Below are 22,346 nucleotides of genomic sequence, written 5' to 3'. Positions count from 1 at the left end.
TCTTCTAATTTTGGTGAATTTTCTACCCTTGTAAAATTATAGTAATCTTTACCGCTTAAGTTAGGAAATTTTTCATAACGACAAACTTTTCTGATTACATCAATTGCTACTGAACAAAATGATGTTGACACAAATGAAGCCTCATTTATTTCCTTCAAATCCAACAAAAAGCTTATTCTCATCTTGCAATAGAAATTACTTAAACCAATATCTTTTCTAATATCATTCAGGACTGTCGAACTGAAAATCGCTAATGATTTAAAGTAAACATGTATTATTCCCAATCCACCTTTTTCTTTGAACAAACAAAGAGTCTCTCTGCTTACAGGATGGTAAATGCCCCTCCGATATATCGGAAAGTATGCATATTTATGTGAGCAATGTACTTTTTTGAGGGAGGCAAGGTGTGAGACATATACCAAACGTTGGACAAAATTAGAGAATTAATAATAATAGCCCTCTGGAAAATAGTTAATTGTCTTTGACTAACTATACCTACTGATATTTCAATATTTTTAGCAATGCAAGACCAATTCTCTTCACACGCAACCTCTAAAATACTATAATAACTATACCAAGAATTTTATACTTTAAACAGTTCTCAAACAACTAAGAGGCCAAATGTTTCGGTTTTCCCATTTACCAAAACCTATTACACTTGGTTTGTCTTTGTTTAGCCGTGCACCTGTCGCAAGTTCAAACTTGTATTTCCTTACAACACTAACTGAATCATCAGTTGACAAAATTACAGATGAATCATCTGCATAACCCTGCAGACATATTATATTTACACTATGAGGAAGGCTTGGCCATACTACCTTGTTATCACTCTTTATTGCCCTACATAAAGGTTCTTGAAGTATACAACAGAACAGCATTGACATTGGGCAGCCTTGTTTTACAGACCTTTTAATACAAAAAAGGAGAATTAATAAACCCACTTACAAAAATACAATTTTCACAATCCTTTTACAAAATTTTGATTAGAGCCACAAATTCATCTGGCAAACCAAATTTCTGCATTACTTTAAAAACAAAATCCATATTAACCCTATCAAAGGCCTTAGGCCAGTCTAAGCTTAAGATTACCAAGTTTTGACTGTTTTGTTTTGCATGAAAATTTACGTCTCGAATCGTATTAATACAGTTCACAGTTGACCTTCCTTTCAGTGCACAATATTGTTCTTCCCAGTAACACATCTCAATCTGTTTGCTAAAACTTTAGCAAAGATTTAATAGTCAACATTCAGTAATGATATAGGTCTCCAGTTTTCCACCAAGGATAAATCTCCTGTTTTAGTTAATAATTTTATTATACCCAAGTATTGACCATCTGACATATATTTCATAGTAGCAATGAATTTGAACACCTTCGTAATATCAGACTTTATTATGCACCAAAACTTTTTGTAGAATTCTATAGGAAGCCCATCATATCCAGATTTACCTTTACACATACTCTTGATAGCATCGAAAACATCAACTTCCTCTAAATCTCTACTTAACAAATTTACATCTTCTTGGTCCAAAATAGAATGACAGAAGCTAAGAAAATAGCTTTGACTTTTTTCCTGACCTGCGACAAACTTAAACAATCTTTCAAAATGCTCCTTAATAAAAACAGAAATTCCCTCTGTGCTTTCTATAATGGAACCATCTTTTTTTTTTTTTTTTTTTTTTTTTTTGCTAGTAATGCTAGCATGATTTTTCTATTTTTCGGCACCAAGTAGATGTGCAGATATTTTTTCACCCATTGTAAGATCATTTAGTTTGGCTCTTATCTTTATACCTTCTAAAATTTCATTATGGATGTCACAAATCCTATTCTTGAGAAGTTTAATACCGTCATAATTTACACTAGTTTTGTGGTTAATGTCATAAAAAGGACATAATCTTGTTTGTAGTAAGTTCAGCAAGCCATACTTTTCTTCTAATATCTTTTTACACAATTGGACAAAGAAATTTGTACACTGTAATTTTGCCCAGTCACGTCATACAAGTATGTTATCAAATGTACCTTCTTTCTGCTTTATACACTGCCATACATGCACAAAATTTTCTTCAATTTCATCAGACTCTAAAACTTTCACATTTAACTTCCAATACCCTGTGCAAATTTTATATGCGTTAATGTTTAACCTCAAAACAACCATGCTAAGATCTGAAAAACTTATTGGAACGGTGTCAACAGATATTATATTATCAAATAACTTTACAGTGTAAATCCTATCTATTCTGGATCCATAGTTTTCACGTATATAAGTGTACTCTGGTATTTTGTTTGAGAATTTGTAATTATCTTTCAAATCCAGGTTTGTCACAAGAGTACTCATAAACATAGACAACAAGGCTTTCTAATTATTAATGCAATCTCTTGTACACGTTAGACAGTTGAAGTCACCTCCAAAAATTATATATCATTATTATGCCTCGGATAGTACAATATTTCATTTCTAAAGAAGTCTTCCCTTTCAGCAGATTTACTTGTACCAGAAGGAGCATACACATTTATAATAGGTATAATACATTTATTGTAACATAGTATTACACCTACAATTCTACCATTAATGTCCATTTCCTTGGTTAAAAGCTTTACACTGGTTTTACTATTTATGCGTATCATTGTACCTCCTTTTAAATTGATTGATGGATTAAACATTATACTCGTAAAATTAGTGAGACAACTCAAAACTGAAATATCTTTAACATTATGCTCTTGAATTAGCAGAATATCAATTTTATAGTACATGATAAGAGACACAACCTTCAATTGCTTATTTACATCGTTTAAGCTATTAATATTTGAGGTGGCAATGGAAAGAGCCATTATAAAACCGAAAAAAAGAAACAATTACATTTTCTTTTTCTTTGACAACCTACCTCTCCCATTCATTTTTGCTTCCTTCATTTTTCCTTCAGTGGATTTTCCTTTAGTGAGCCTTAATTTACCTAGTTTCTAAGTCTATATTCCACTGACCTTCTGACATCATCATTTTTCAAATCATCTTCAGTATCACTCGATTTATTTACCTCTAAATCCAAATCACACTCTTCAGCAGTACCTTTTTTTCATCATTCCTATACACTGAAGCTGCTACATTAATTACTTCAAGACCTGCCAGTTCTTAATTTTTATTATCATCAACGGGAGAGAGACTTCCAAGAGTATAAGGAACACGAGGTTCGTCTTCTGGGGGGTCCCCTCATCATCAGTTACTTCCATAACTTGAGAAACACCTTCGGGTGCACTTCTTATTACAAAACTGTCACTGTAGCTCTCAGTATCCTTTATAATATCATTGTTAGTTGTAACATTACCACCCAAGTCCTGTGATTTATCTTGTATTTCAACTGGAACTCCAGCGACATCAACACTTTGGGATAAGAGAATGGTTACAAGTTTTTCTTCTACTGCTTCGCATATATTATCCATCTGGTCCTTTTCAAGGATACTTGCTTCTTCTTTGTCACTGTCAGTATTATTTTCATCACATGGTTGTTCCGCATTTCCTTCACTACCTTTTGCTTGTTAAATATCAGAAGTTCCGCATTGCTGGAAAATCATTCAAATTTAAAATATTTAGGTTCATCATCCATGTTACAGTTAACTGCCATACGAGAATCTCTTCTGCATTTGTAACACGTCCTTTTTTGGCCATTATTTAGAAAAACATTATAACCACCAATATTCATGGAGGACGGGATATTTTTCTTTATTTCCATTTTTGCAGTGCGTGTTCCATTTAACAGACCACTTGCCCTCCCATGAGAAAAAGTGTTATGTCTTAGATGGAGGACTTTTCCATACTGGCTGAGGACACTAGTTAAAGGGAGTCTTCCAAATCAAATGGTGCGTAACGAATTGATACATGAGTATATACACTGCTCAAATTAACTACTAGGACCTTTTCCCCGTTACCAAAATTAATCACTTTGTCTTCATACTCTCGTATAAAGACGTCAAAAACATTAGCCTAAAGAAATTTCACAGCAACTCTGTTATTTGGTATATTCTGAAATCCTTGCATGTCTTTTTCATTTATTTTCAATTTATTGAATATGACATCACATGCAGAGTCATAATTAGGGAGACATGAAAGCTTTAAACCAACCGAAGACTTTGGTTTTAGTCTCACAGACAAAGGAGTGCGGTTTGCCATCGCCCTCAGGGAGAAAACGTTCCATTGTTTATGATTACGTCACATCGCCCGAGGAGACCTGAAGCCTGCGGCCTGAAACTCCTGGAGGGTGTATTGAGGCAAACTAGGTCTAAAAACAGAGTCTATGCAACAAACAAGTCAACTTAAAGCATTAATTAGTTCACTGCCATCTTACTCACAAGTTGGAGTCCAGTGTCATGTGAAAAAAAAAAAAAAATCAAAATACGGTCTAAAAATCTGATAAGTCGGTGAGAAGAGAAACGAACCGCTACATGGTGTCTTTATTAAGTCTCCAAAAGTAGGTACACAGTACGGAGGCAGGTATTTAACTAACCCCGTAAAGCCAAGTGACTTCGGCAAGGTTGACAACAGCAACAAGCAAACGGTTGTTAAAGTAAACAACAACAATACACTACACTCCTCCGCGCTAACATAAAAAGCACAGAAAATTTTCATTACTTAAAACACTATAGTAAAATACAGCACAGTTACAATAAGTACAGTTACAATAAGTAAAATACATCCTTCATTCAAGAACTCGTAATTCTGTAAAAATCCAAAGTACGGGTTAGGAACTTTATTAATTATAAAATAATTTTTTTTTTTTTTTTTTTACAACACTTAAAATAACACATCAAGAATACGTAAGTCTGTCCGGCGGACGACGTTCTCTTAATGGGTAACGCCTCTCACTGGTGGAGTTCTGAGTTAAAGTTACATGATCATCCAAAGTCACAGACGAACTGTCGGAACTGGACTTACTCAAGTCCTCAGTTATAGATTCTCCCAGTGGTGACTGTTCCTCTAAACAATAATCAGAAAATTTGTTTTCATACCTTTCCTCTGAGCTTAAGCAAGGATCATTTGTTATGGAACCGTCAGAATACTGAAATTCAGGAACAGCAACAAGCTGGTCGATATGTCGACGCCACACCTTTTCCCCAACCCTTACTGTGTATGAAACTGGACCAGTCTGTCCGACAATAACACCATTCTCCCACTTAGGTGATCCCCGAGCAAAACTTAATGCCTGAACACGTTGACCACATTTCAGAGTTCTTAATTTACGGTTAGTATCCGAAATCAGTGTCTCATGCTTCCTTTTCATTTCAGCTTCTTTATCAGGCTTAAGCAAATCCAATCTTGTTTTGATATGACGTTTTAAAAAAGCTCGGTTGGAGTTAGACCAGTTGTTGCATGTGGTGTAATGCGATATTGCATTAAAAACTGACAAAGCTTTAGTTTTAGCTTTTCCTTCCCTTTCACCTTTCTAAGGTTTTTTTAAAGTTTGCACGGCCCTCTCGGCTTCTCCATTAGTTGATGGTTTGTATGGCGCAGAAAAAATATGACGTATCCCATTAGCCTCGGTAAAAATGCTAAACTCTGATGAAGTAAAGGCAGTTCCGTTATCCGAAACTATTATATCAGGAATGCCATAGGAAGCAAACTTCTCTCTTAAAATACCAATTGTGTTTAAACTACTCGTTGAACCAATGACCTCTACCTCCATCCACTTTGAATAAGCATCAATGATAACAAGATAAAAATTACCCAAGAAGGGACCCGCAAAATCCAGATGAATTCTTTTACCCAAGGTCCACCAGGCCATTCCCATGGATGAAGAGGAGCGGGACTAGGTTTATTTCTAACACTTTGACAAGCAGTGCAACCCAGCACCAAGCTCTCAATGTCTTTGTCTATTCCAGGCCACCATACATGCAATCGAGCCAAGGATTTTGTTTTAATAATACTTTGGTGTCCAGAATGCAATTCTCTCAAAACTGCTTTGCGATGTGCCAAGGGTACTACTACTCTTCGACCCCATAGTACACAACCACCTTCAACAGTTAATTCTAATTCTTTGCTCTTGAAAAGCTTCAACTCTTCCTCAACGAAATGAGGCCAACCAGACATAACATATTCATACACCTTGGATAAAATAGGGTCGGTTCTCGTTGCAGAACGTATGTCTCGGGAGTTGACAGGGATTTTATCTAGTTGTTCAATATTGAATATTGAAGACTCATCCCTGACATCCAACCTCTCTGAGTTATTGCAGAGTCTAGACAAGGCGTCTGCATTTGCATGCCTTTGGGATACCCGAACTCCAGATCATAAGTGTATGCTGATAAAATAATGGCATAACGTTGCAATCTAGCAGCTGCTAGAGTTGGGAGCCCAACCTTCGGACTCAGTATCGCCAACAGAGGCTTATGATCAGTAACCAAGCTGAAATTCCTACCATAGATTAGATTAGATTAGATATTTTATTGACCACAACAATTATACATCGCTCATATTTACTGTAATTAGTTATATTTGGTCCAACAAAGGCACAACTCTACACTTGGCAATACAAAATATTACATACATAAAAGTCAGAATAACAGGTTTTTATCTTATACAACAATAAAACAAAGAATTATCATATGGCAAACAAAATTAAGAACAAAATTTGACATTTATATGCAAAAATCATACTCCAAAAAGCTATTTTTATTCTCATTTTCCCTTCACCTCACAAACATTCATAAATACTCATAGAGGACTAAGCTAATAATCTTACATTGCTCCGCCAGGGTTCGCTGATTTGAAAATATATCCTCATGTTAGATAAATTATAGGTATCTCTGATATGTTGTGTCCTTGAGCATACTTGCGTTACGTGTACTTCTGTTTGAATGGCTCCACAGGTACACAACCGCTCCTCCAACGGCAGACGGCCTCTCCCCTCCTACCCACCTACCCACTTCCACGGCCAGAGAGTGAGATGCAATTCTGAACCTAGTGAATGAGACTCTGTCTAATTCGGAAACATTATGCCTAACAGAATAGATATAATGAACTAAGAGGTCTGGGTTGATTTCTCTATATGTAACCTTTCTTGAGGAGTCAGAATTAATGATGTTACGCCTGAGTGTTTCCATTGCAATTTTTACATCGTCTCTACTATCATTAATCAATCCTTCTATGTAAGTCTTGGTGTTATACCTGGCTCCTAATACGGTCTTAATTGAAAATATCAAATTCTTTCCTCCAACGAAGACCTCTCTCTCACATCCTACTAAAAAACTTTCTCTGTTTGCTACGAACAAGATCTCGTAATGGCGGGTATCCGATTCAATATAACATAATTCATTACTTGTTGTCTTTCTAACGCCAAGCAATAGTTTTAATCCCCAGTTATATAACTTCACTACTGGCTTCAAGTCTGCATTCAGCCACGACTCACACCCATACAGGACAGCTGACATTAAAGCAGCATCAAAAACTCTTTTTTTTTTACAATAAAAGGTTATATCATTATTTCTATTCAAAAATGAAACAAATTTATTGATATGTGGCATCTTAGATCGAGCATGGGCCGCAACAGAGGAAGACACAGAGCCATCCGCAGTAAAGATCGACCCCAAATATATATATTGCGAGCAGGATTCTACTATAAGGCCATCGATCTCAATTGACCTACCATCTTGTGCTGTTCCACTAATAACAAAAACTTAGTTTTCCTGCATTAATTTTCATCCCATAAGTGTGACAATATTGCCTCAATAATGATATCTTATGGATGATACCTTCTCTGGTAGTTGCAAGGAGAACTGTATCATCCATTAACACTAATAAATGGAGCCACGATAAAACCCATCAGGATTGCAATTATTCTTAATAAGCTTAATAAGATCATTAATATACAAAATAAAAAGATGACACGATGTAGAACTTCCTTGACGAACTCCACAGTAGTCGTTATGATTGCAGTACCAATTATGCTGTTTGTTACTCTATAAATAGCTATCAAGGCTGCCAACATAACAACTCCACAACCTAATCGTTTCAGAACCTTAAATAACATTCCTCTTGGTACCAGATCATAAGCCTGACTAAAATCAACAAATACGACAAAGAGTTTGTTCCCCTTTCTCCTAGCCATGTCCGTCAACAATCGCAAAGCTACAATATGCTCCATGCAACCACGTCCCCTGCACCCCAGCCTGTTCCTGTAAGGCTTAAACCATGTTTCAAGTCGTGAACAAAGAATCATATCATACAACTTTGCTAAACAGTTAATAACTGTGATACCTCTATAATTCTTGGGTTCCTGTCTGTTGCCTTTCTTAAAAATCGTAAAGAACTTGGCCAAAGACCACAAACTAGGTAAGATGCAGTCAGGAAAAGGGCGTTAAACAAAGTAGCAAGTGTCAGCAACCATTCTACTGAAGCAACCTAAGAACACCAGGGGAGACCCCATCTGGACCACAAGCCTTATCAGGTTTAATTTTATTGATCTGGGACTGGACTTCTTCGACTGTTATTTGATCATCTAGGATAGGGACATTTACAAATGACTGTATATTTTCATCAACAAGACTGTCTTCTCTAGTATTTAATACACTTTCGAAATATTCTTTGAATTCCTCATCTGTGGGGCCCCATCAATTTTATTTTCTACCTAAAATTTCCCCTTCCAGTCTATAGCCTGCCAAACTCTCGAATCATCATGGTCCCGAAGGAGACAGTCCCAGCGGCCGGTATATGCTTCCCCACTATCCTCTCCAACCATTTCTGCACTACTCTGACACATCTCAGAACACTGGTATAATACACTCGATACAGCATAAGCAAAATCATTTACATTATTGATAAAATCATCAGTATTTATGTTCATACCTAAAATTCGGGCATTAAACATGTTCCGGTCAATCCTTTTATACTTAATTGGTTTCTTTACCAAACCGCTACACTTCCATCCCATCAATGATGCATGGCCACCCAAAAAGATGCTCGCCTTAACACAAAATCAAGATCAATCCTACCTTTAGACATTTTAATGGATATTGGCGCATGATCAGAAGGCAGATTCTCGGTTGGGTGTACATGAAATGATTCTATAGAATTAATCAACTGTATTGACCCTACACATACGTCTAATTCGGATACCCATCTAGTTCCCTGCTTGTAAGTCTTGCTGCTAACAAAGTGTTTGTCATAAGTTTTCAGATTATTGACCATCAACAAGTTATGATCCTTACAAATTGTTGTCAAAACATAGGCATTATCATTAGGAATATTCACGTCATCAGCGACAATTGGGTAGGAAAATTCTTCAGTATTACTTATTTCCCTCACACCTCTACCGAACCGCGTATTTAAATCCCCTATTATTATAAACTTGTTATCGTCATCATTATCTATTAACCTTTCTTGTATTGATGCAAATTCCCTATGAGAAAAATAAGGAGAGTCATTCGGCGGGATATAACATGCTCCAAATACTACTTTCGGCATAAATCGTAGCTGAAACCATACCTGGTCAGGTATGCTTGTGTCCACATTTACAACCTCTTGTGCTAGAATATTTTTCATTAATACAGTTGTCCCACCGCGGTGCGCATGGTCCCTGTCATAACTCATGTAAGAAATGTATCCGGGCAGACAAACGTATAAAAAGACGTCTTTACCTCATTCAAAGCTACAATATCATATTGTAATAAGAATTTCTCAACATTTTTCCTTTCTAATTTGGTTTTACAACCGCCTATATTCCAGGATATAACATTTAAAGGTTGAGTAACATGTTGTGGTCGATTTAAAAACCCAACAATCCCCATTTATCAATAACAACCCCATCTTTATACACCTTGCGTTCCTTAGCATTAAATACAATGTTACATCCAACGTTTTCTGGACGTTCCTTTTCTCTCTTTTCTGCTTCATATAACCTCCTCCATTCCGCTCGCACACTTGGGTGCACATCTCTCTTGATGAATATTTTCTTGTAGACTTTGTCACGCTGCTTTAGCTCCTTTGCTCTCTCCAGTATTCCATCTCGAATCATTCTCGATTCTACAGTGACCAGGATTGGGCGACGCCTTCGAGATCCTTCGGTCGCGTTCCTTTGACCAAGCCGTCGAACGGATGAGATGTTGCCAGATGCACCTATTACTTCAAAAACCTTCTTAACTTTAGCATCGTGAAAATATTTGACACCATATACAAAAGAAAGGGCCTCCTTGTCTATTTGAGAATAATTCCTCTCAGAAGCACTAAGAGATCGTGCTGCATAAGCTATGGGACGCTCCTCCCCATTAGGAAATATGTGTGTTAACACGGCCCCTATACCAACAGATGAAGCATCGCATTCTAATTTCACAGGGGTTTTTACATCATAATGAGCTAACACGGGTGCATCAGCTAAAATTGCCTTGAGATTTTTAAAAGAATTATCACACTCTGCTGTCCATAACCACTTCTCATTAGCTCTAAGAAGCTTATTTAAGGGACTTACTATCGTTGAAAGGTTCTTTATAAACCGACCATAATAATTTACTAATCCTAAAAAGACTTAAGCTCTGTTACATTTTTTAGGCTCTTTTAAATTTAAAATCTTAGCAACCTTATCTGGACAAGTTTTTAATCCATCCCTGCTTACTATATATCCCAAATAACTAACACTCTCCTTCAAAAACGAACACTTATCTTTTCTCAGTCTTAAGCCCCTTCCCTTCAATCTCTCTAGTACTATTTTAAGTCTCTCAAAATGTTCACCTGGAGTGCGACCACAAATCAAAATATCATCCAAATACACCACTACACCTGGAATACCTCCCAGTAATTTTTCCATTTCCATCTGAAAAATAGCAACAGCTGATGCTACTCCATATGGCAGACGTTTAAAACGGAACAATCCCAAATGTGTATTTATTGTTAATAGATATCTGCTACTTTCATCTACTTCCAATTGCTCATAAGCTCTTGAAAGATCCAATTTTGAAAAAATAGTCCCTCCGTTTAAACTAGCAAAAATGTCTGATAGTTTTGGCAATGGATAAGAGTCAACCTCTATATGCTTATTAATAGTAACTTTAAAATCAGCACATAACCTTATATCATTATTTGGCTTCGGTACAATAACAAGAGGAGAGGCCCACTCACTGCAGTTTATTGGTTCCAACACCCCATTTTCTACCATACTATTTAGTTTCTGAGTAACTTTTTCCTTCAAGGCATAAGGAAAGGATCTAGGTTTAAAAAATTTTGTACTTGTATTTTCCTTCAACTTACTTTTCGCTTTTACACCTCTGAAACTTCCCAGATCATCCCTAAAAACCTCCTCATTTTTAGCTAGAATATGATCCAATTCTAAACTACAAGAATTTGAAACATGTTTACTTGACTTGGAAATATTAACCCAATCAATCTGAATTACAGTTAACCAGTCCCGACCAAACAAGGATACATTATTAGAATTAGTAACAATAATTGGCAAAATACCACAATAGCCACCATACTGAACTTTAACTTCCGCTTCTCCAACAACTGCAACACAGCCGCCGGTGTAGGTAGTCAAGGTAGTCTCACAAGGCCGAATCTTGATACCTGGAAGTCTCCTTAGTTCATTTGCAGAAAGAATAGAAACTGCGGCTCCAGTATCCAACTCCATACAGATTTTGACATTATTAACAACAGGGTACAATCTAATGGGTGGTGGAGACACCCTATTTATACAAGCGACTTGAAGGACCCCCGCATCCAAATCCGCTGTATCCTGAAGACTAAACTCTGCTGCCGTCAACCGAACATCATCCTCGACACAGCTATCTGAAACAGCATTTACTTTCCTGTTTTGGTGCACAACTCCATCCGAAGAACTGCGACAGGCTGATCTTGTGTGTTCCACTCGACCGCATGAAAAGCATTTCAAATGTCGAAACTTACAGTCGTTAGGCTTGTGAGAACTTCTGTTGCATCGCCAACACTTAGTCTTGACTTTATATACACTGCAATTCTCGGCAATTCCCTGCTGCATATTCCTCGAGTGGAGCTCAGCCATCTCCATACTGCATGCAATACCAACTGCTTTCTTAAAATTTAAATCATTTTCAGCCAACAATTTAACTCTAATTTTCTCGGAAGAGATCCCAACAACAAACTGATCACAAAGAGCTTCTTCCAGGTAGCTGCCAAATATGCAATTCTTGGCTCCTTTCTTCAGTTCAGCAACATAAGCAGCTATACTTTCTCCCTCCTTCTGGTAGTACCGGTGAAATTTGAACCTCTCAGCAGACTTGTTTTTCTTGGGTTCAAAATGGTTAGTCAAAATTTCTTTCAACTGATGATAGCTCTTGGCAGTAGGCACCTCTGGAGAAACCAGATCACGGATGAGGTTATAAGACGACTTCCCAACCAAAGTCAGAAACGCAGCTCGACACTCACTCTCTGCCGTAATCTTGTTCAAGTGCAGGAAGCAGTCAAAACGCTCACACCATGCATTGAAGTCTTCTCCCTCTTCAAAAGGTTCAATGTTGCCGATATTAGTAGCCATCCTCGTCGCCAAATGATAAGTCGGTGAGAAGAGAAACGAACCGCTACATGGTGTCTTTATTAAGTCTCCAAAAGTAGGTACACACAGTACGGAGGCAGGTATTTAACTAACCCCGTAAAGCCAAGTGACTTCGGCAAGGTTGACAACAGCAACAAGCAAACGGTTGTTAAAGTAAAAAACAACAATACACAACAAAATCACAAAATGCGAAGAGTGTTCCGAACAGTGTTTGTAAACAATCAAGGGTTCTTCTTTTCTAAACAACCAAACTAGGCAATAAACAGTGGAACATCCATAGTTCGGTGATTAAGAGAAGGGACTTTCAATTTTATATTGAGGCTCTCAAGTATAAGCGATTCTGATGTTTCTTTTGCTTAGCATATAACTTTGAAATAATCACACTTAATAGGTGTTTTACAGTTGTAAGAATGGTTTCTGATGTTAAACAATTCTGGGCTGGACAATCTGCAGCCAGTACGATGCCTTACTCCAATATGGGAATCGGCTCTTACCTTGAGTAAACGTCGGGTCGAACATGATTACCCAAATTACACCTGGGGCACTTATATACTACGCCCGACGTCATCCAGGGACAGAGCCGATCTTTCACAGAAAACAATGAGCCAATAGCAGGGGCGTCATTTAGGGGAGGCTGGGGGGGCCGTTGCCCCCCCAGACTCAAGATGCCCCCCCAAGCCTCAACTTGGCGCCCCCCCTCACCCCACCAAGCCCCAAGAAGTAACAGCAGCTGGTTTTCCATTATTCCTACCGAAATTCAAATGTCATTACATTAAGTTATATCTTTCTAAATATCTATCTATTTTATGTGCTTCAAAAAGCACATAAAATAGCTCAAAATAAAAAAATAAAAAAACAGGTGATCAGGCTCGCTTCTCAATGAAGCAGCCTTTGCCCCCAACCCCTCAAAAATCTGAAATGACACCCCTGGCCAATAGTTTTATGATTTTTTTGGAATAAGTTTGAGACTGAGGGTTCCAACGTGTTTGTGGATCATCTTGATAACTTGGTTCTGATAATTGTGGTTATTTGGTAAATATGGAAAGCTGGCAAACACGAGAAGTTTAGTAACATTATAAGTAGCGATGGGAGGGGGGAACATTTCTTAGCTAGGACGTGGTGGATGATTTTGTAAATCAGCTTGGTTTTGAAGCAACTATTGTTAAAATACTGGATTAAGAATACAATTCCACGGTGAAAAGCGGCCCTGTTGGATGTTAAAGTAAAAGCTTTATGTACAAGTGTATAAATGGCATTGGCTTTGAAATAAAAAAAAAACAAAAACTGTAAAAATTGGAGCAAAGACCCGTAAATGTCTTCTTCCTGTGATCGTGCTCTTTTGGGACTAAAACATCTAAAAAAGCTGGTTTACCTTCATATTCCTTTTCCAGGGTAAACTTGGTGTTGTTGTGTAATTGATTGGCAAAGTGTAAAAATCTCTCTGCACCATAGCCATTTTTAAAAAGGACACAGGTGTCGTCTATATACCTGTGGCTCTTTATTCGGGATTTTATATGGGTTGCCTAAAATTCATGAACAAGGTATCCCCTTTCGCCCCATCCTGGCCTCTTTTAACTCTCCCACATATAATCGTACAAAATTCTTAGTACCGTTATTGGAACCCTTGACTCGTAACCAATATACTAAAGAATTCTGGAGAATTTAAAAGTAAAATACTCTCACAGGACTCAGACTTATAAATGTCCAGTCTAGATGTTGAATCACTTTTCACGAATGTACCTGTGAGAGAAACCATTTATCTAATTTTGGCCAAATTATGTCCACAACCCGAGTCTATTTATTGTAATTTTAACATTGATTCTTTTAGAACCCTTTTAGAATTGGCCGTGCCGGACACGGCTTTTGTTTTTAATAATAATTTATACAAAAAGGTGGATGGGATGGCAATGGGGTCGCCTCTGTGCCAAACTTTTGCTAATTTCTTTATGTGCTCCCTGGAGGAGCACATTTTGGAAGATTGCCCCCTGTCCTTCCATCCCTGTCACGTTAAGTGATGGTTTTGCGGGAACTGCTGGTTCCCCGCTCGTTCCCTTTTGTGGATTGCTGCCTCCTTACCTTCAAGTTTTTTTTTGTTTTGATGTTTTCGTTGGTGAGCTGCCGTGTTTCTTGCTTCAGTCGGGTCTGGTAGGGCAGCGAGAGCAGCGGCAGTGGCAGCAGCAGCAGGCAGTTTTTGGAGTCGACGTTGGTCGAGTTTTTGAGCAGCAAATTGGAGCACGCCTTGGAGCACGACGTAGAGGTGGAGTGCGACCATGAGTAGTCGTGTGACCACGAGCTGCTCATCTTTGATGACAGCGTGAGGCTGTCCTGACGTCTCCATCGGGGTTTTCTGGTTGGTGGATTTTTGTCCCTGTTGCACAGCTGAGGGCTGTCTTGGTGCCCGACGGAGGACGTATGTTTGGTATTTTTCCTGCCTGCTGTTGTTTATTTTTGCCTTTTTTTGTTTAAAGCTACTTTTGTTTATTTAACTTGCTTTTGTTTAGTGCTGCCTTTTGGCTTATTTTTGTATTTATGGTTTTTATCTTTTACCAGACCTGACTCACTTGTAAATATTGTAAATAAATTAATTTTAAGCTCATTTTATTGTTTTTTGTTGTTTTCCCCTCCTTTGTTTGTTGCATCTGCCGTCAGTCATGACAGCACCGTCCTGAGTATATTAAAGAACCTGCATAACGGCCCACTCGGGTCGTTACAATGGCGACCGTGACAGGGCGGCTCTGTTTTGGCTGGCGGGGTTGTTACGGCATTGGAGGGGAGCATGAGTGTAAAAAAAAAAAAATATCTTTTTTTTTTTCTTTTAGGTGGGGAGGTGTCACGTTAAGTGATGGTTTTGCGGGAACTGCTGGTTCCCCGCTCGTTCCCTTTTGTGGATTGGTGCCTCCTTACCTTCAAGTTTTTTTTTGTTTTGATGTTTTCGTTGGTGAGCTGCCGTGTTTCTTGCTTCAGTCGGGTCTGGTAGGGCAGCGAGAGTAGCGGCAGTGGCAGCAGCAGCAGGCAGTTTTTGGTCGACGTTGGTCGAGTTTTTGAGCAACAAATTGGAGCACGCCTACGAAGTGGAGCACGACGTAGAGGTGGAGTGCAACCATGAGTAGTCGTGTAACCACGAGCTGCTCATCTTTGATGACAGCGTGAGGCTGTCCTGACGTCTCCATCGGGGTTTTCTGGTTGGTGGATTTTTGTCCCTGTTGCACAGCTGAGGGCTGTCTTGGTGCCCCGATGGAGGACGTATGTTTGGTATTTTTTTTCCTGCCTGCTGTTGTTTATTTTTGCCTTTTTTTTTTTTAAAGCTACTTTTTGTTTATTTAACTTGCTTTTGTTTAGTGCTGCCTTTTGGCTTATTTTTGTATTTATGGTTTTTATCTTTTTACCAGACCTGACTCACTTGTAAATATTGTAAATAAATTAATTTTAAGCTCATTTTATTGTTTTTGTTGTTTTCCCCTCCTTTGTTTGTTGCATCTGCCGTCAGTCATGACAGCCCCGTCCTGAGTATATTAAAGAACCTGCATAACGGCCCACTCGGGTCGTTACAATGGCGACCGTGACAGGGCGGCTCTGTTTTGGCTGGCGGGGTTGTTATGGCATTGGAGGGGAGCATGAAACTAAAAAAAAAAAAATAATCTTTTTTTCTTTTAGGTGGGGAGGTGTCACGTTAAGTGATGGTTTTGCGGGAACTGCTGGTTCCCCTTCGTTCCCTTTGTGGATTGGTGCCTCCTTACCTTCAAGTTTTTTTGTTTTGATGTTTTCGTTGGTGAGCTGCCGTGTTTGTTGCTTCAGTCGGGTCTGGTAGGGCAGCGAGAGTAGCGGCAGTGGCAGCAGCAGCAGGCAGTTTTTGAGTCGACGTTGGTCGAGTTTTGAGCAACAAATTGGAGCACGCCTACGAAGTGGAGCACGACGTAGAGGTGGAGTGCGACCATGAGTAGTCGTGTGACCACGAGCTGCTCATCTTTGATGACAGCGTGAGGCTGTCCTGACGTCTCCATCGGGGTTTTCTGGTTGGTGGATTTTGTCCCTGTTGCACAGCTGAGGGCTGTCTTGGTGCCCTGATGGAGGACGTATGTTTGGTATTTTTTCCTGCCTGCTGTTGTTTATTTTTGCCTTTTTTTTTTTTTTTAAAGCTACTTTTGTTTATTTAACTTGCTTTTGTTTAGCGCTGCCTTTTAGCTTATTTTTGTATTTATGGTTTTTATCTTTTTACCAGACCTGACTCACTTGTAAATATTGTAAATAAATTAATTTTAAGCTCATTTTATTGTTTTTGTTGTTTTCCTCCTTTGTTTGTTGCATCTGCCGTCAGTCATGACAGCCCGTCCTGAGTATATTAAAGAACCTGCATAACGGCCCACTCGGGTCATTACAATGGCGACCGTGACAGGGCGGCTCTGTTTTTGGCTGGCGGGGGTTGTTACGGCATTGGAGGGGAGCATGAGTGTAAAAAAAAAAATTATCTTATTTTTTTTTCTTTTAGGTGGGGAGGTGTCACGTTAAGTGATGGTTTTGCGGGAACTGCTGGTTCCCCGCTCGTTCCCTTTGTGGATTGCTGCCTCCTTACCTTCCAGTTTTTTTGTTTTGATGTTTTCGTTGGTGAGCTGCCGTGTTTCTTGCTTCAGTCGGGTCTGGTAGGGCAGCGAGTAGCGGCAGTGGCAGCAGCAGCAGGCAGTTTTGGAGTCGACGTTGGTCGAGTTTTTGAGCAGCAAATTGGAGCACGCCTACGAAGTGGAGCACGACGTGAGGTGGAGTGCAACCATGAGTAGTCGTGTGACCACGAGCTGCTCATCTTTGATGACAGCGTGAGGCTGTCCTGACGTCTCCATCGGGGTTTTCTGGTTGGTGGATTTTTGTCCCTGTTGCACAGCTGAGGGCTGTCTTGGTGCCCGATGGAGGACGTGTGTTTGGTATTTTTTTCCTGCCTGCTGTTGTTTATTTTTTGCCTTTTTTTTTTTTTAAAGCTACTTTTGTTTATTTAACTTGCTTTTGTTTAGTGCTGCCTTTTGGCTTATTTTTGTATTTATGGTTTTTATCTTTTACCAGACCTGACTCACTTGTAAATATTGTAAATAAATTAATTTTAAGCTCATTTTATTGTTTTTGTTGTTTTCCCCTCCTTTGTTTGTTGCATCTGCCGTCAGTCATGACAGCCCCGTCCTGAGTATATTAAAGAACCTGCATAACGGCCTACTCGGGTCGTTACAATGGCGACCGTGACAGGGCGGCTCTGTTTTGGCTGGCGGGGTTGTTACGGCATTGGAGGGGAGCATGAGTGTAAAAAAAAAAATAATCTTTTTTTTTTTTTTTTTAGGTGGGGAGGTTTCACGTTAAGTGATGGTTTTGCGGGAACTGCTGGTTCCCCGCTCGTTCCCTTTTGTGGATTGCTGCCTCCTTACCTTCAAGTTTTTTTTTGTTTTGATGTTTTCGTTGGTGAGCTGCCGTGTTTCTTGCTTCAGTCGGGTCTGGTAGGGCAGCGAGAGTAGCGGCAGTGGCAGCAGCAGCAGGCAGTTTTTGGAGTCGACGTTGGTCGAGTTTTTGAGCAGCAAATTGGAGCACGCCTACGAAGTGGAGCACGACGTAGAGGTGGAGTGCAACCATGAGTAGTCGTGTAACCACGAGCTGCTCATCTTTGATGACAGCGTGAGGCTGTCCTGACGTCTCCATCGGGGTTTTCTGGTTGGTGGATTTTTGTCCCTGTTGCACAGCTGAGGGCTGTCTTGGTGCCCCGATGGAGGACGTATGTTTGGTATTTTTTTTCCTGCCTGCTGTTGTTTATTTTTGCCTTTTTTTGTTTAAAGCTACTTTTTGTTTATTTAACTTGCTTTTGTTTAGTGCTGCCTTTTGGCTTATTTTTTGTATTTATGGTTTTATCTTTTACTAGACCTGACTCACTTGTAAATATTGTAAATAAATTAATTTTAAGCTCATTTTATTGTTTTTGTTGTTTTCCCCTCCTTTGTTTGTTGCATCTGCCGTCAGTCATGACAGCCCCGTCCTGAGTATATTAAAGAACCTGCATAACGGCCCACTCGGGTCGTTACAATCCCCTATTTTATTAACGGTATAAAGATGACATCTTTGTCCTTTTAAAAAAGGACTGTGATACAGAGAGATCTTTGCACTTTGCCAATAAATTTCACAGTTTTGAAAGGATGGTGTTTGTCCCAAAAGTGTCTGTGATTTTACTTATTGGTTTTGTTATTCCCCTTTTTTCATTATGCAATTTTAAATTCTCTTCTTTTATGCGTAGTTTATGCGTAATTTAGTGCATAGGTTTTAGTGAATCTATGACTTTGCTTAGTGCCTAATTAATTTTTTGTCTAAATTTAATTGTTTTTTTTTTTTAAGTGTAATTTAGTGCATATATTTTCGTTTATTTGCTTAATGTTTTGAAAGCACTCTAATGTTTGATCATTTCATTTTTAGATGTACCTGATGATGTGGCAATGGGTGACGAAGCGTATGGTTAAACTATTGTACGTGGAATCTGCTTGTGTTCCTGCAACCGCTCCTTTTCAAAATGTGGCAAATTTTTCCTGTCCTCTTGCATATATATATATATATATATATATATATATATATATATATATATATATATATATATATATATATATATATATATATATATATATATATATATATATAGATAGATAGATAGATAGATAGATAGATAAATTTAGATAAATAGATAGATATTTAGACGAGTTACGAAACAAGAGTCTAATTGTTATAGCCAAAATTTACAGTTCACTGGTCAACAAAGAAGTAGGAAAATCAAATGAAGAGCATGCGCTACAGGAATTTAGGAATGCGCAAATGGAATTCTGGAAATTTATAGAACAAATAGCAAATTTACAGGAGTGATATAAAAAACACTTGCATGGAAAACACTCCAAACAAAGAAATTAGAACCAGGAATATCAAAAGTACGCCAAGTGAGACGCAGTGGTTATTCATTGAAAAGAAAAAGGAAAGAAACATTTACTGCTAGTGTCAGTTTTAGTACCAACATCGTCGTTATTGTCTTTACGGTTATGTCATGGTGAAAACTTATTTGCATCCACATACCCAGACACAAATATACACGCACACACAATCACACACACACACACACACACACACACACACACACACACACACACACACACACACATATATATATATATATATATATATATATATATATATATATATATATATATATATATATGTGTGTGTGTGTGTGTGTGTGTGTTGTGTGTGTAAATGTGTGTGTGTGTTAGATGTGTGCAAATGTGTGTGTATACCTGCTGACCAACCCAGCGCTGCCCGGGAGAACTCTGAATAACAATCTATACTGTCTCTCTCTCCCCGCCTCTCTCTATCTCTCTATCTCCTATTTCTTTTCCCTAACACCCCCCATCTCTCTCTCTCTCTCTCTCTCTCTCTCTCTCTCTCTCTCTCTCTCTCTCTCTCTCTCTCTCTCTCTCTCTCTCTCTCTCTCTCTCTCTCTCTCTCTCTCTCTCTCTCTCAGATTCTAATTTAAACTCATTCATTAATATTGTATAAAAATATACGTCTTTTTTGTAATTATAAATATTTAGAATATACTTTTTAACGCCTTTTTTCTTCTTTCCTATTGTTAAATTAATTGGTGCAGCAGCTAGTCTTCCACCTCCTCATCAGTCAGCGGAATTCATTGGAAACGAAAAGTATTGAATGTTCTCAACATCATGTCAATAAAAATTAGACATTTCAATATAACTATTTTTTGTGATTTTTTTTAAATAGGGACCAACAGGTGTCACTTATCTATAACCTACAACTCGTTCGTTCATTTTGACCTTGTTTCACTGCCCTTTGTCATATCACACCTAACACAAATAGTCATGAATTATACATCAAAAGAAAGGCAATTTATTTTACTTTTGTGCTGGATAAAAAGAAAAATAGGTATTCCTGTTCAGCCGTTTTTGGTGAATTAAGAAAAAAAGTTGCAAACATTTTCCAATAGGGCTAACTTCAACTCGTGACACATATGGTTTTTATTGGTTTTAGGGACGTTTTTAACATAGCATGATAAATTACACCTCACTAAATTTACAATGACATCAAATTTATTAACGCAGCATTTAGGTACACGGAACGATTGACAAAAATTTACCGCTATGCATGGTCATACGGCAACTATATCAACCAGAACAAAGTAAGGTTTGGTGAGCACCTTACGGTCAATTCATACCTATGGTAATGACGTAATAATCTATCATAAACAAAAACATTCCCTTCGCTGAGGAATGTAGGGCAAACGGTTATTTATTGTTTTGAATAAAATATAAAATTAATATACTGTATATCATTGTAATAATAAATAACTATAAACAAACATTTGATTTTCCTAAATGAGGGGAATGCAGCAATACGTGCGAATTGACTGGTAGTTACTCTTCCAGTCTTGCTGTTCACTGGCTGATGTAGTTGCCTGGTGTCCATTTCAAATAAAACTGTGTAAATCACTGAATCAAAATCTATTTTTCGTTTTTTCATGCATATTCTATGTTCGTAGTTGTATGAAAAACGTTATTTTGTTCTTCAAATTTATAATGTGCTGAGATATATTCGGGAAAGCCTGCATATCATTGTTTCGTCCGCTGTCTCTTGCTCCTCACCACTCTGGTTGCCGACAATTAATTCAAAACAACATTTAAACTGATATAAGGTTTTTAATGTTGATTTTGTCGAAGTAATAAACAATTTATATTAATAATTCTCATAAATTATGATCAAAATTCACGTAAATTCTGATAAAAAATTTATGTTATAGGGGATTTTAATTTATTGTTGTAGGTTAATTATACGTCCGACAGCGCCTGGAAGAAAGGTGGAGTATCACACGAAAACTGAGAATTAACCCAAAAAGCATTGAAGGAAAATGTGAAGTAAAAACGAAAATTTCATTCGTTTTGTCTGTGTTTATATGTCTGTCACGGGGGTAGGCATTTGATTTTGAGTTACAAATCTTTCTGGGGTGACTTAGAGGCCGTGTGCAAAATTTTGTCTGGGTCTGTCAAACGGTTTGGATTCCTATAGCATCCAAACAAATAAACAAACATTCACTTATATATACATATATATATATATATATATATATATATATATATATATATATATATATATATATATATATATATATATATATATATATATATATATATATATATATATATATATATATATATATATATATATATATATATATATATATATATATATTAACTTTATCACATACACAATTGTTCTGTGCATTAGTAGAATTACTAAAAGGACCTCATTCAAACTGGATGGTATCTAATGGAGTTTTTATTCAAAAAGTTACAAGCTTTCTTGGACAAACAGTCCACATTATCAAATATCCGTACAATGAGCAAACGCATAGTCCGGCTGTATTTATATCTGTGTGCTGGGTACTTTTAATCCTATAATCGCCTAGCTCTTCCTGTGTGACCTCCACCCTCTCTTGACCTTGGTCTTTCTCTGATCCCTGGTTCCAGATGTCCGTTTTCCGTGCGTTCTCTTGCGTTTTTTCTTCGTTTCCTTGCTACTGTGGAGTATACGATTTTTCTAGATATGCTGTCTTCAAAGCCGTTTCCGGTGTTCCCTGCCATCGTGTTGTTGGCGCAAGTTATGAAGGCGTTCTCTACAACCAGTCTAGATGTTTTGTTGGTGTTCCTGTACAGAAAACTCATATTTTCCCAGTCTATTCTGTGATCATTTTCCCAACAGTGTTTGGCAACTGCCGACGTCTGATTATAATGCCTTATGTTCTGCAGATGTTGTTTGCTTCGCTCTTTACATGATTT

General features: G+C 37.9%; 2 protein-coding genes across 3 annotated transcripts in view; one reads left to right on the top strand and one right to left on the bottom strand.

Annotated features, from left to right (window-relative positions):
• sip1 (septin interacting protein 1) overlaps positions 1 to 22,346 on the top strand; it is a 170,957-nt gene that overhangs the window by 86,549 nt on the left and 62,062 nt on the right. The gene's annotated exons all lie outside the window — the stretch shown is intronic.
• Positions 9,748 to 12,483, bottom strand: LOC136846300 (uncharacterized). The gene is made up of 2 exons (XM_067117102.1): positions 10,707 to 12,483; positions 9,748 to 10,493 (listed from the first exon to the last, which is right to left on the bottom strand). Exons 1-2 carry the CDS (start codon positions 12,481 to 12,483, stop codon positions 9,748 to 9,750), a joined length of 2,523 nt encoding a protein of 840 aa, XP_066973203.1.

This window comes from Macrobrachium rosenbergii, chromosome 15 (genome assembly GCF_040412425.1).
Source record: "Macrobrachium rosenbergii isolate ZJJX-2024 chromosome 15, ASM4041242v1, whole genome shotgun sequence".
Lineage (NCBI taxonomy): Eukaryota > Metazoa > Arthropoda > Malacostraca > Decapoda > Palaemonidae > Macrobrachium > Macrobrachium rosenbergii.
The sequence above is the reverse complement of the archived record's forward strand: the minus strand, read 5'-3'. Positions and strand labels throughout refer to the sequence as shown.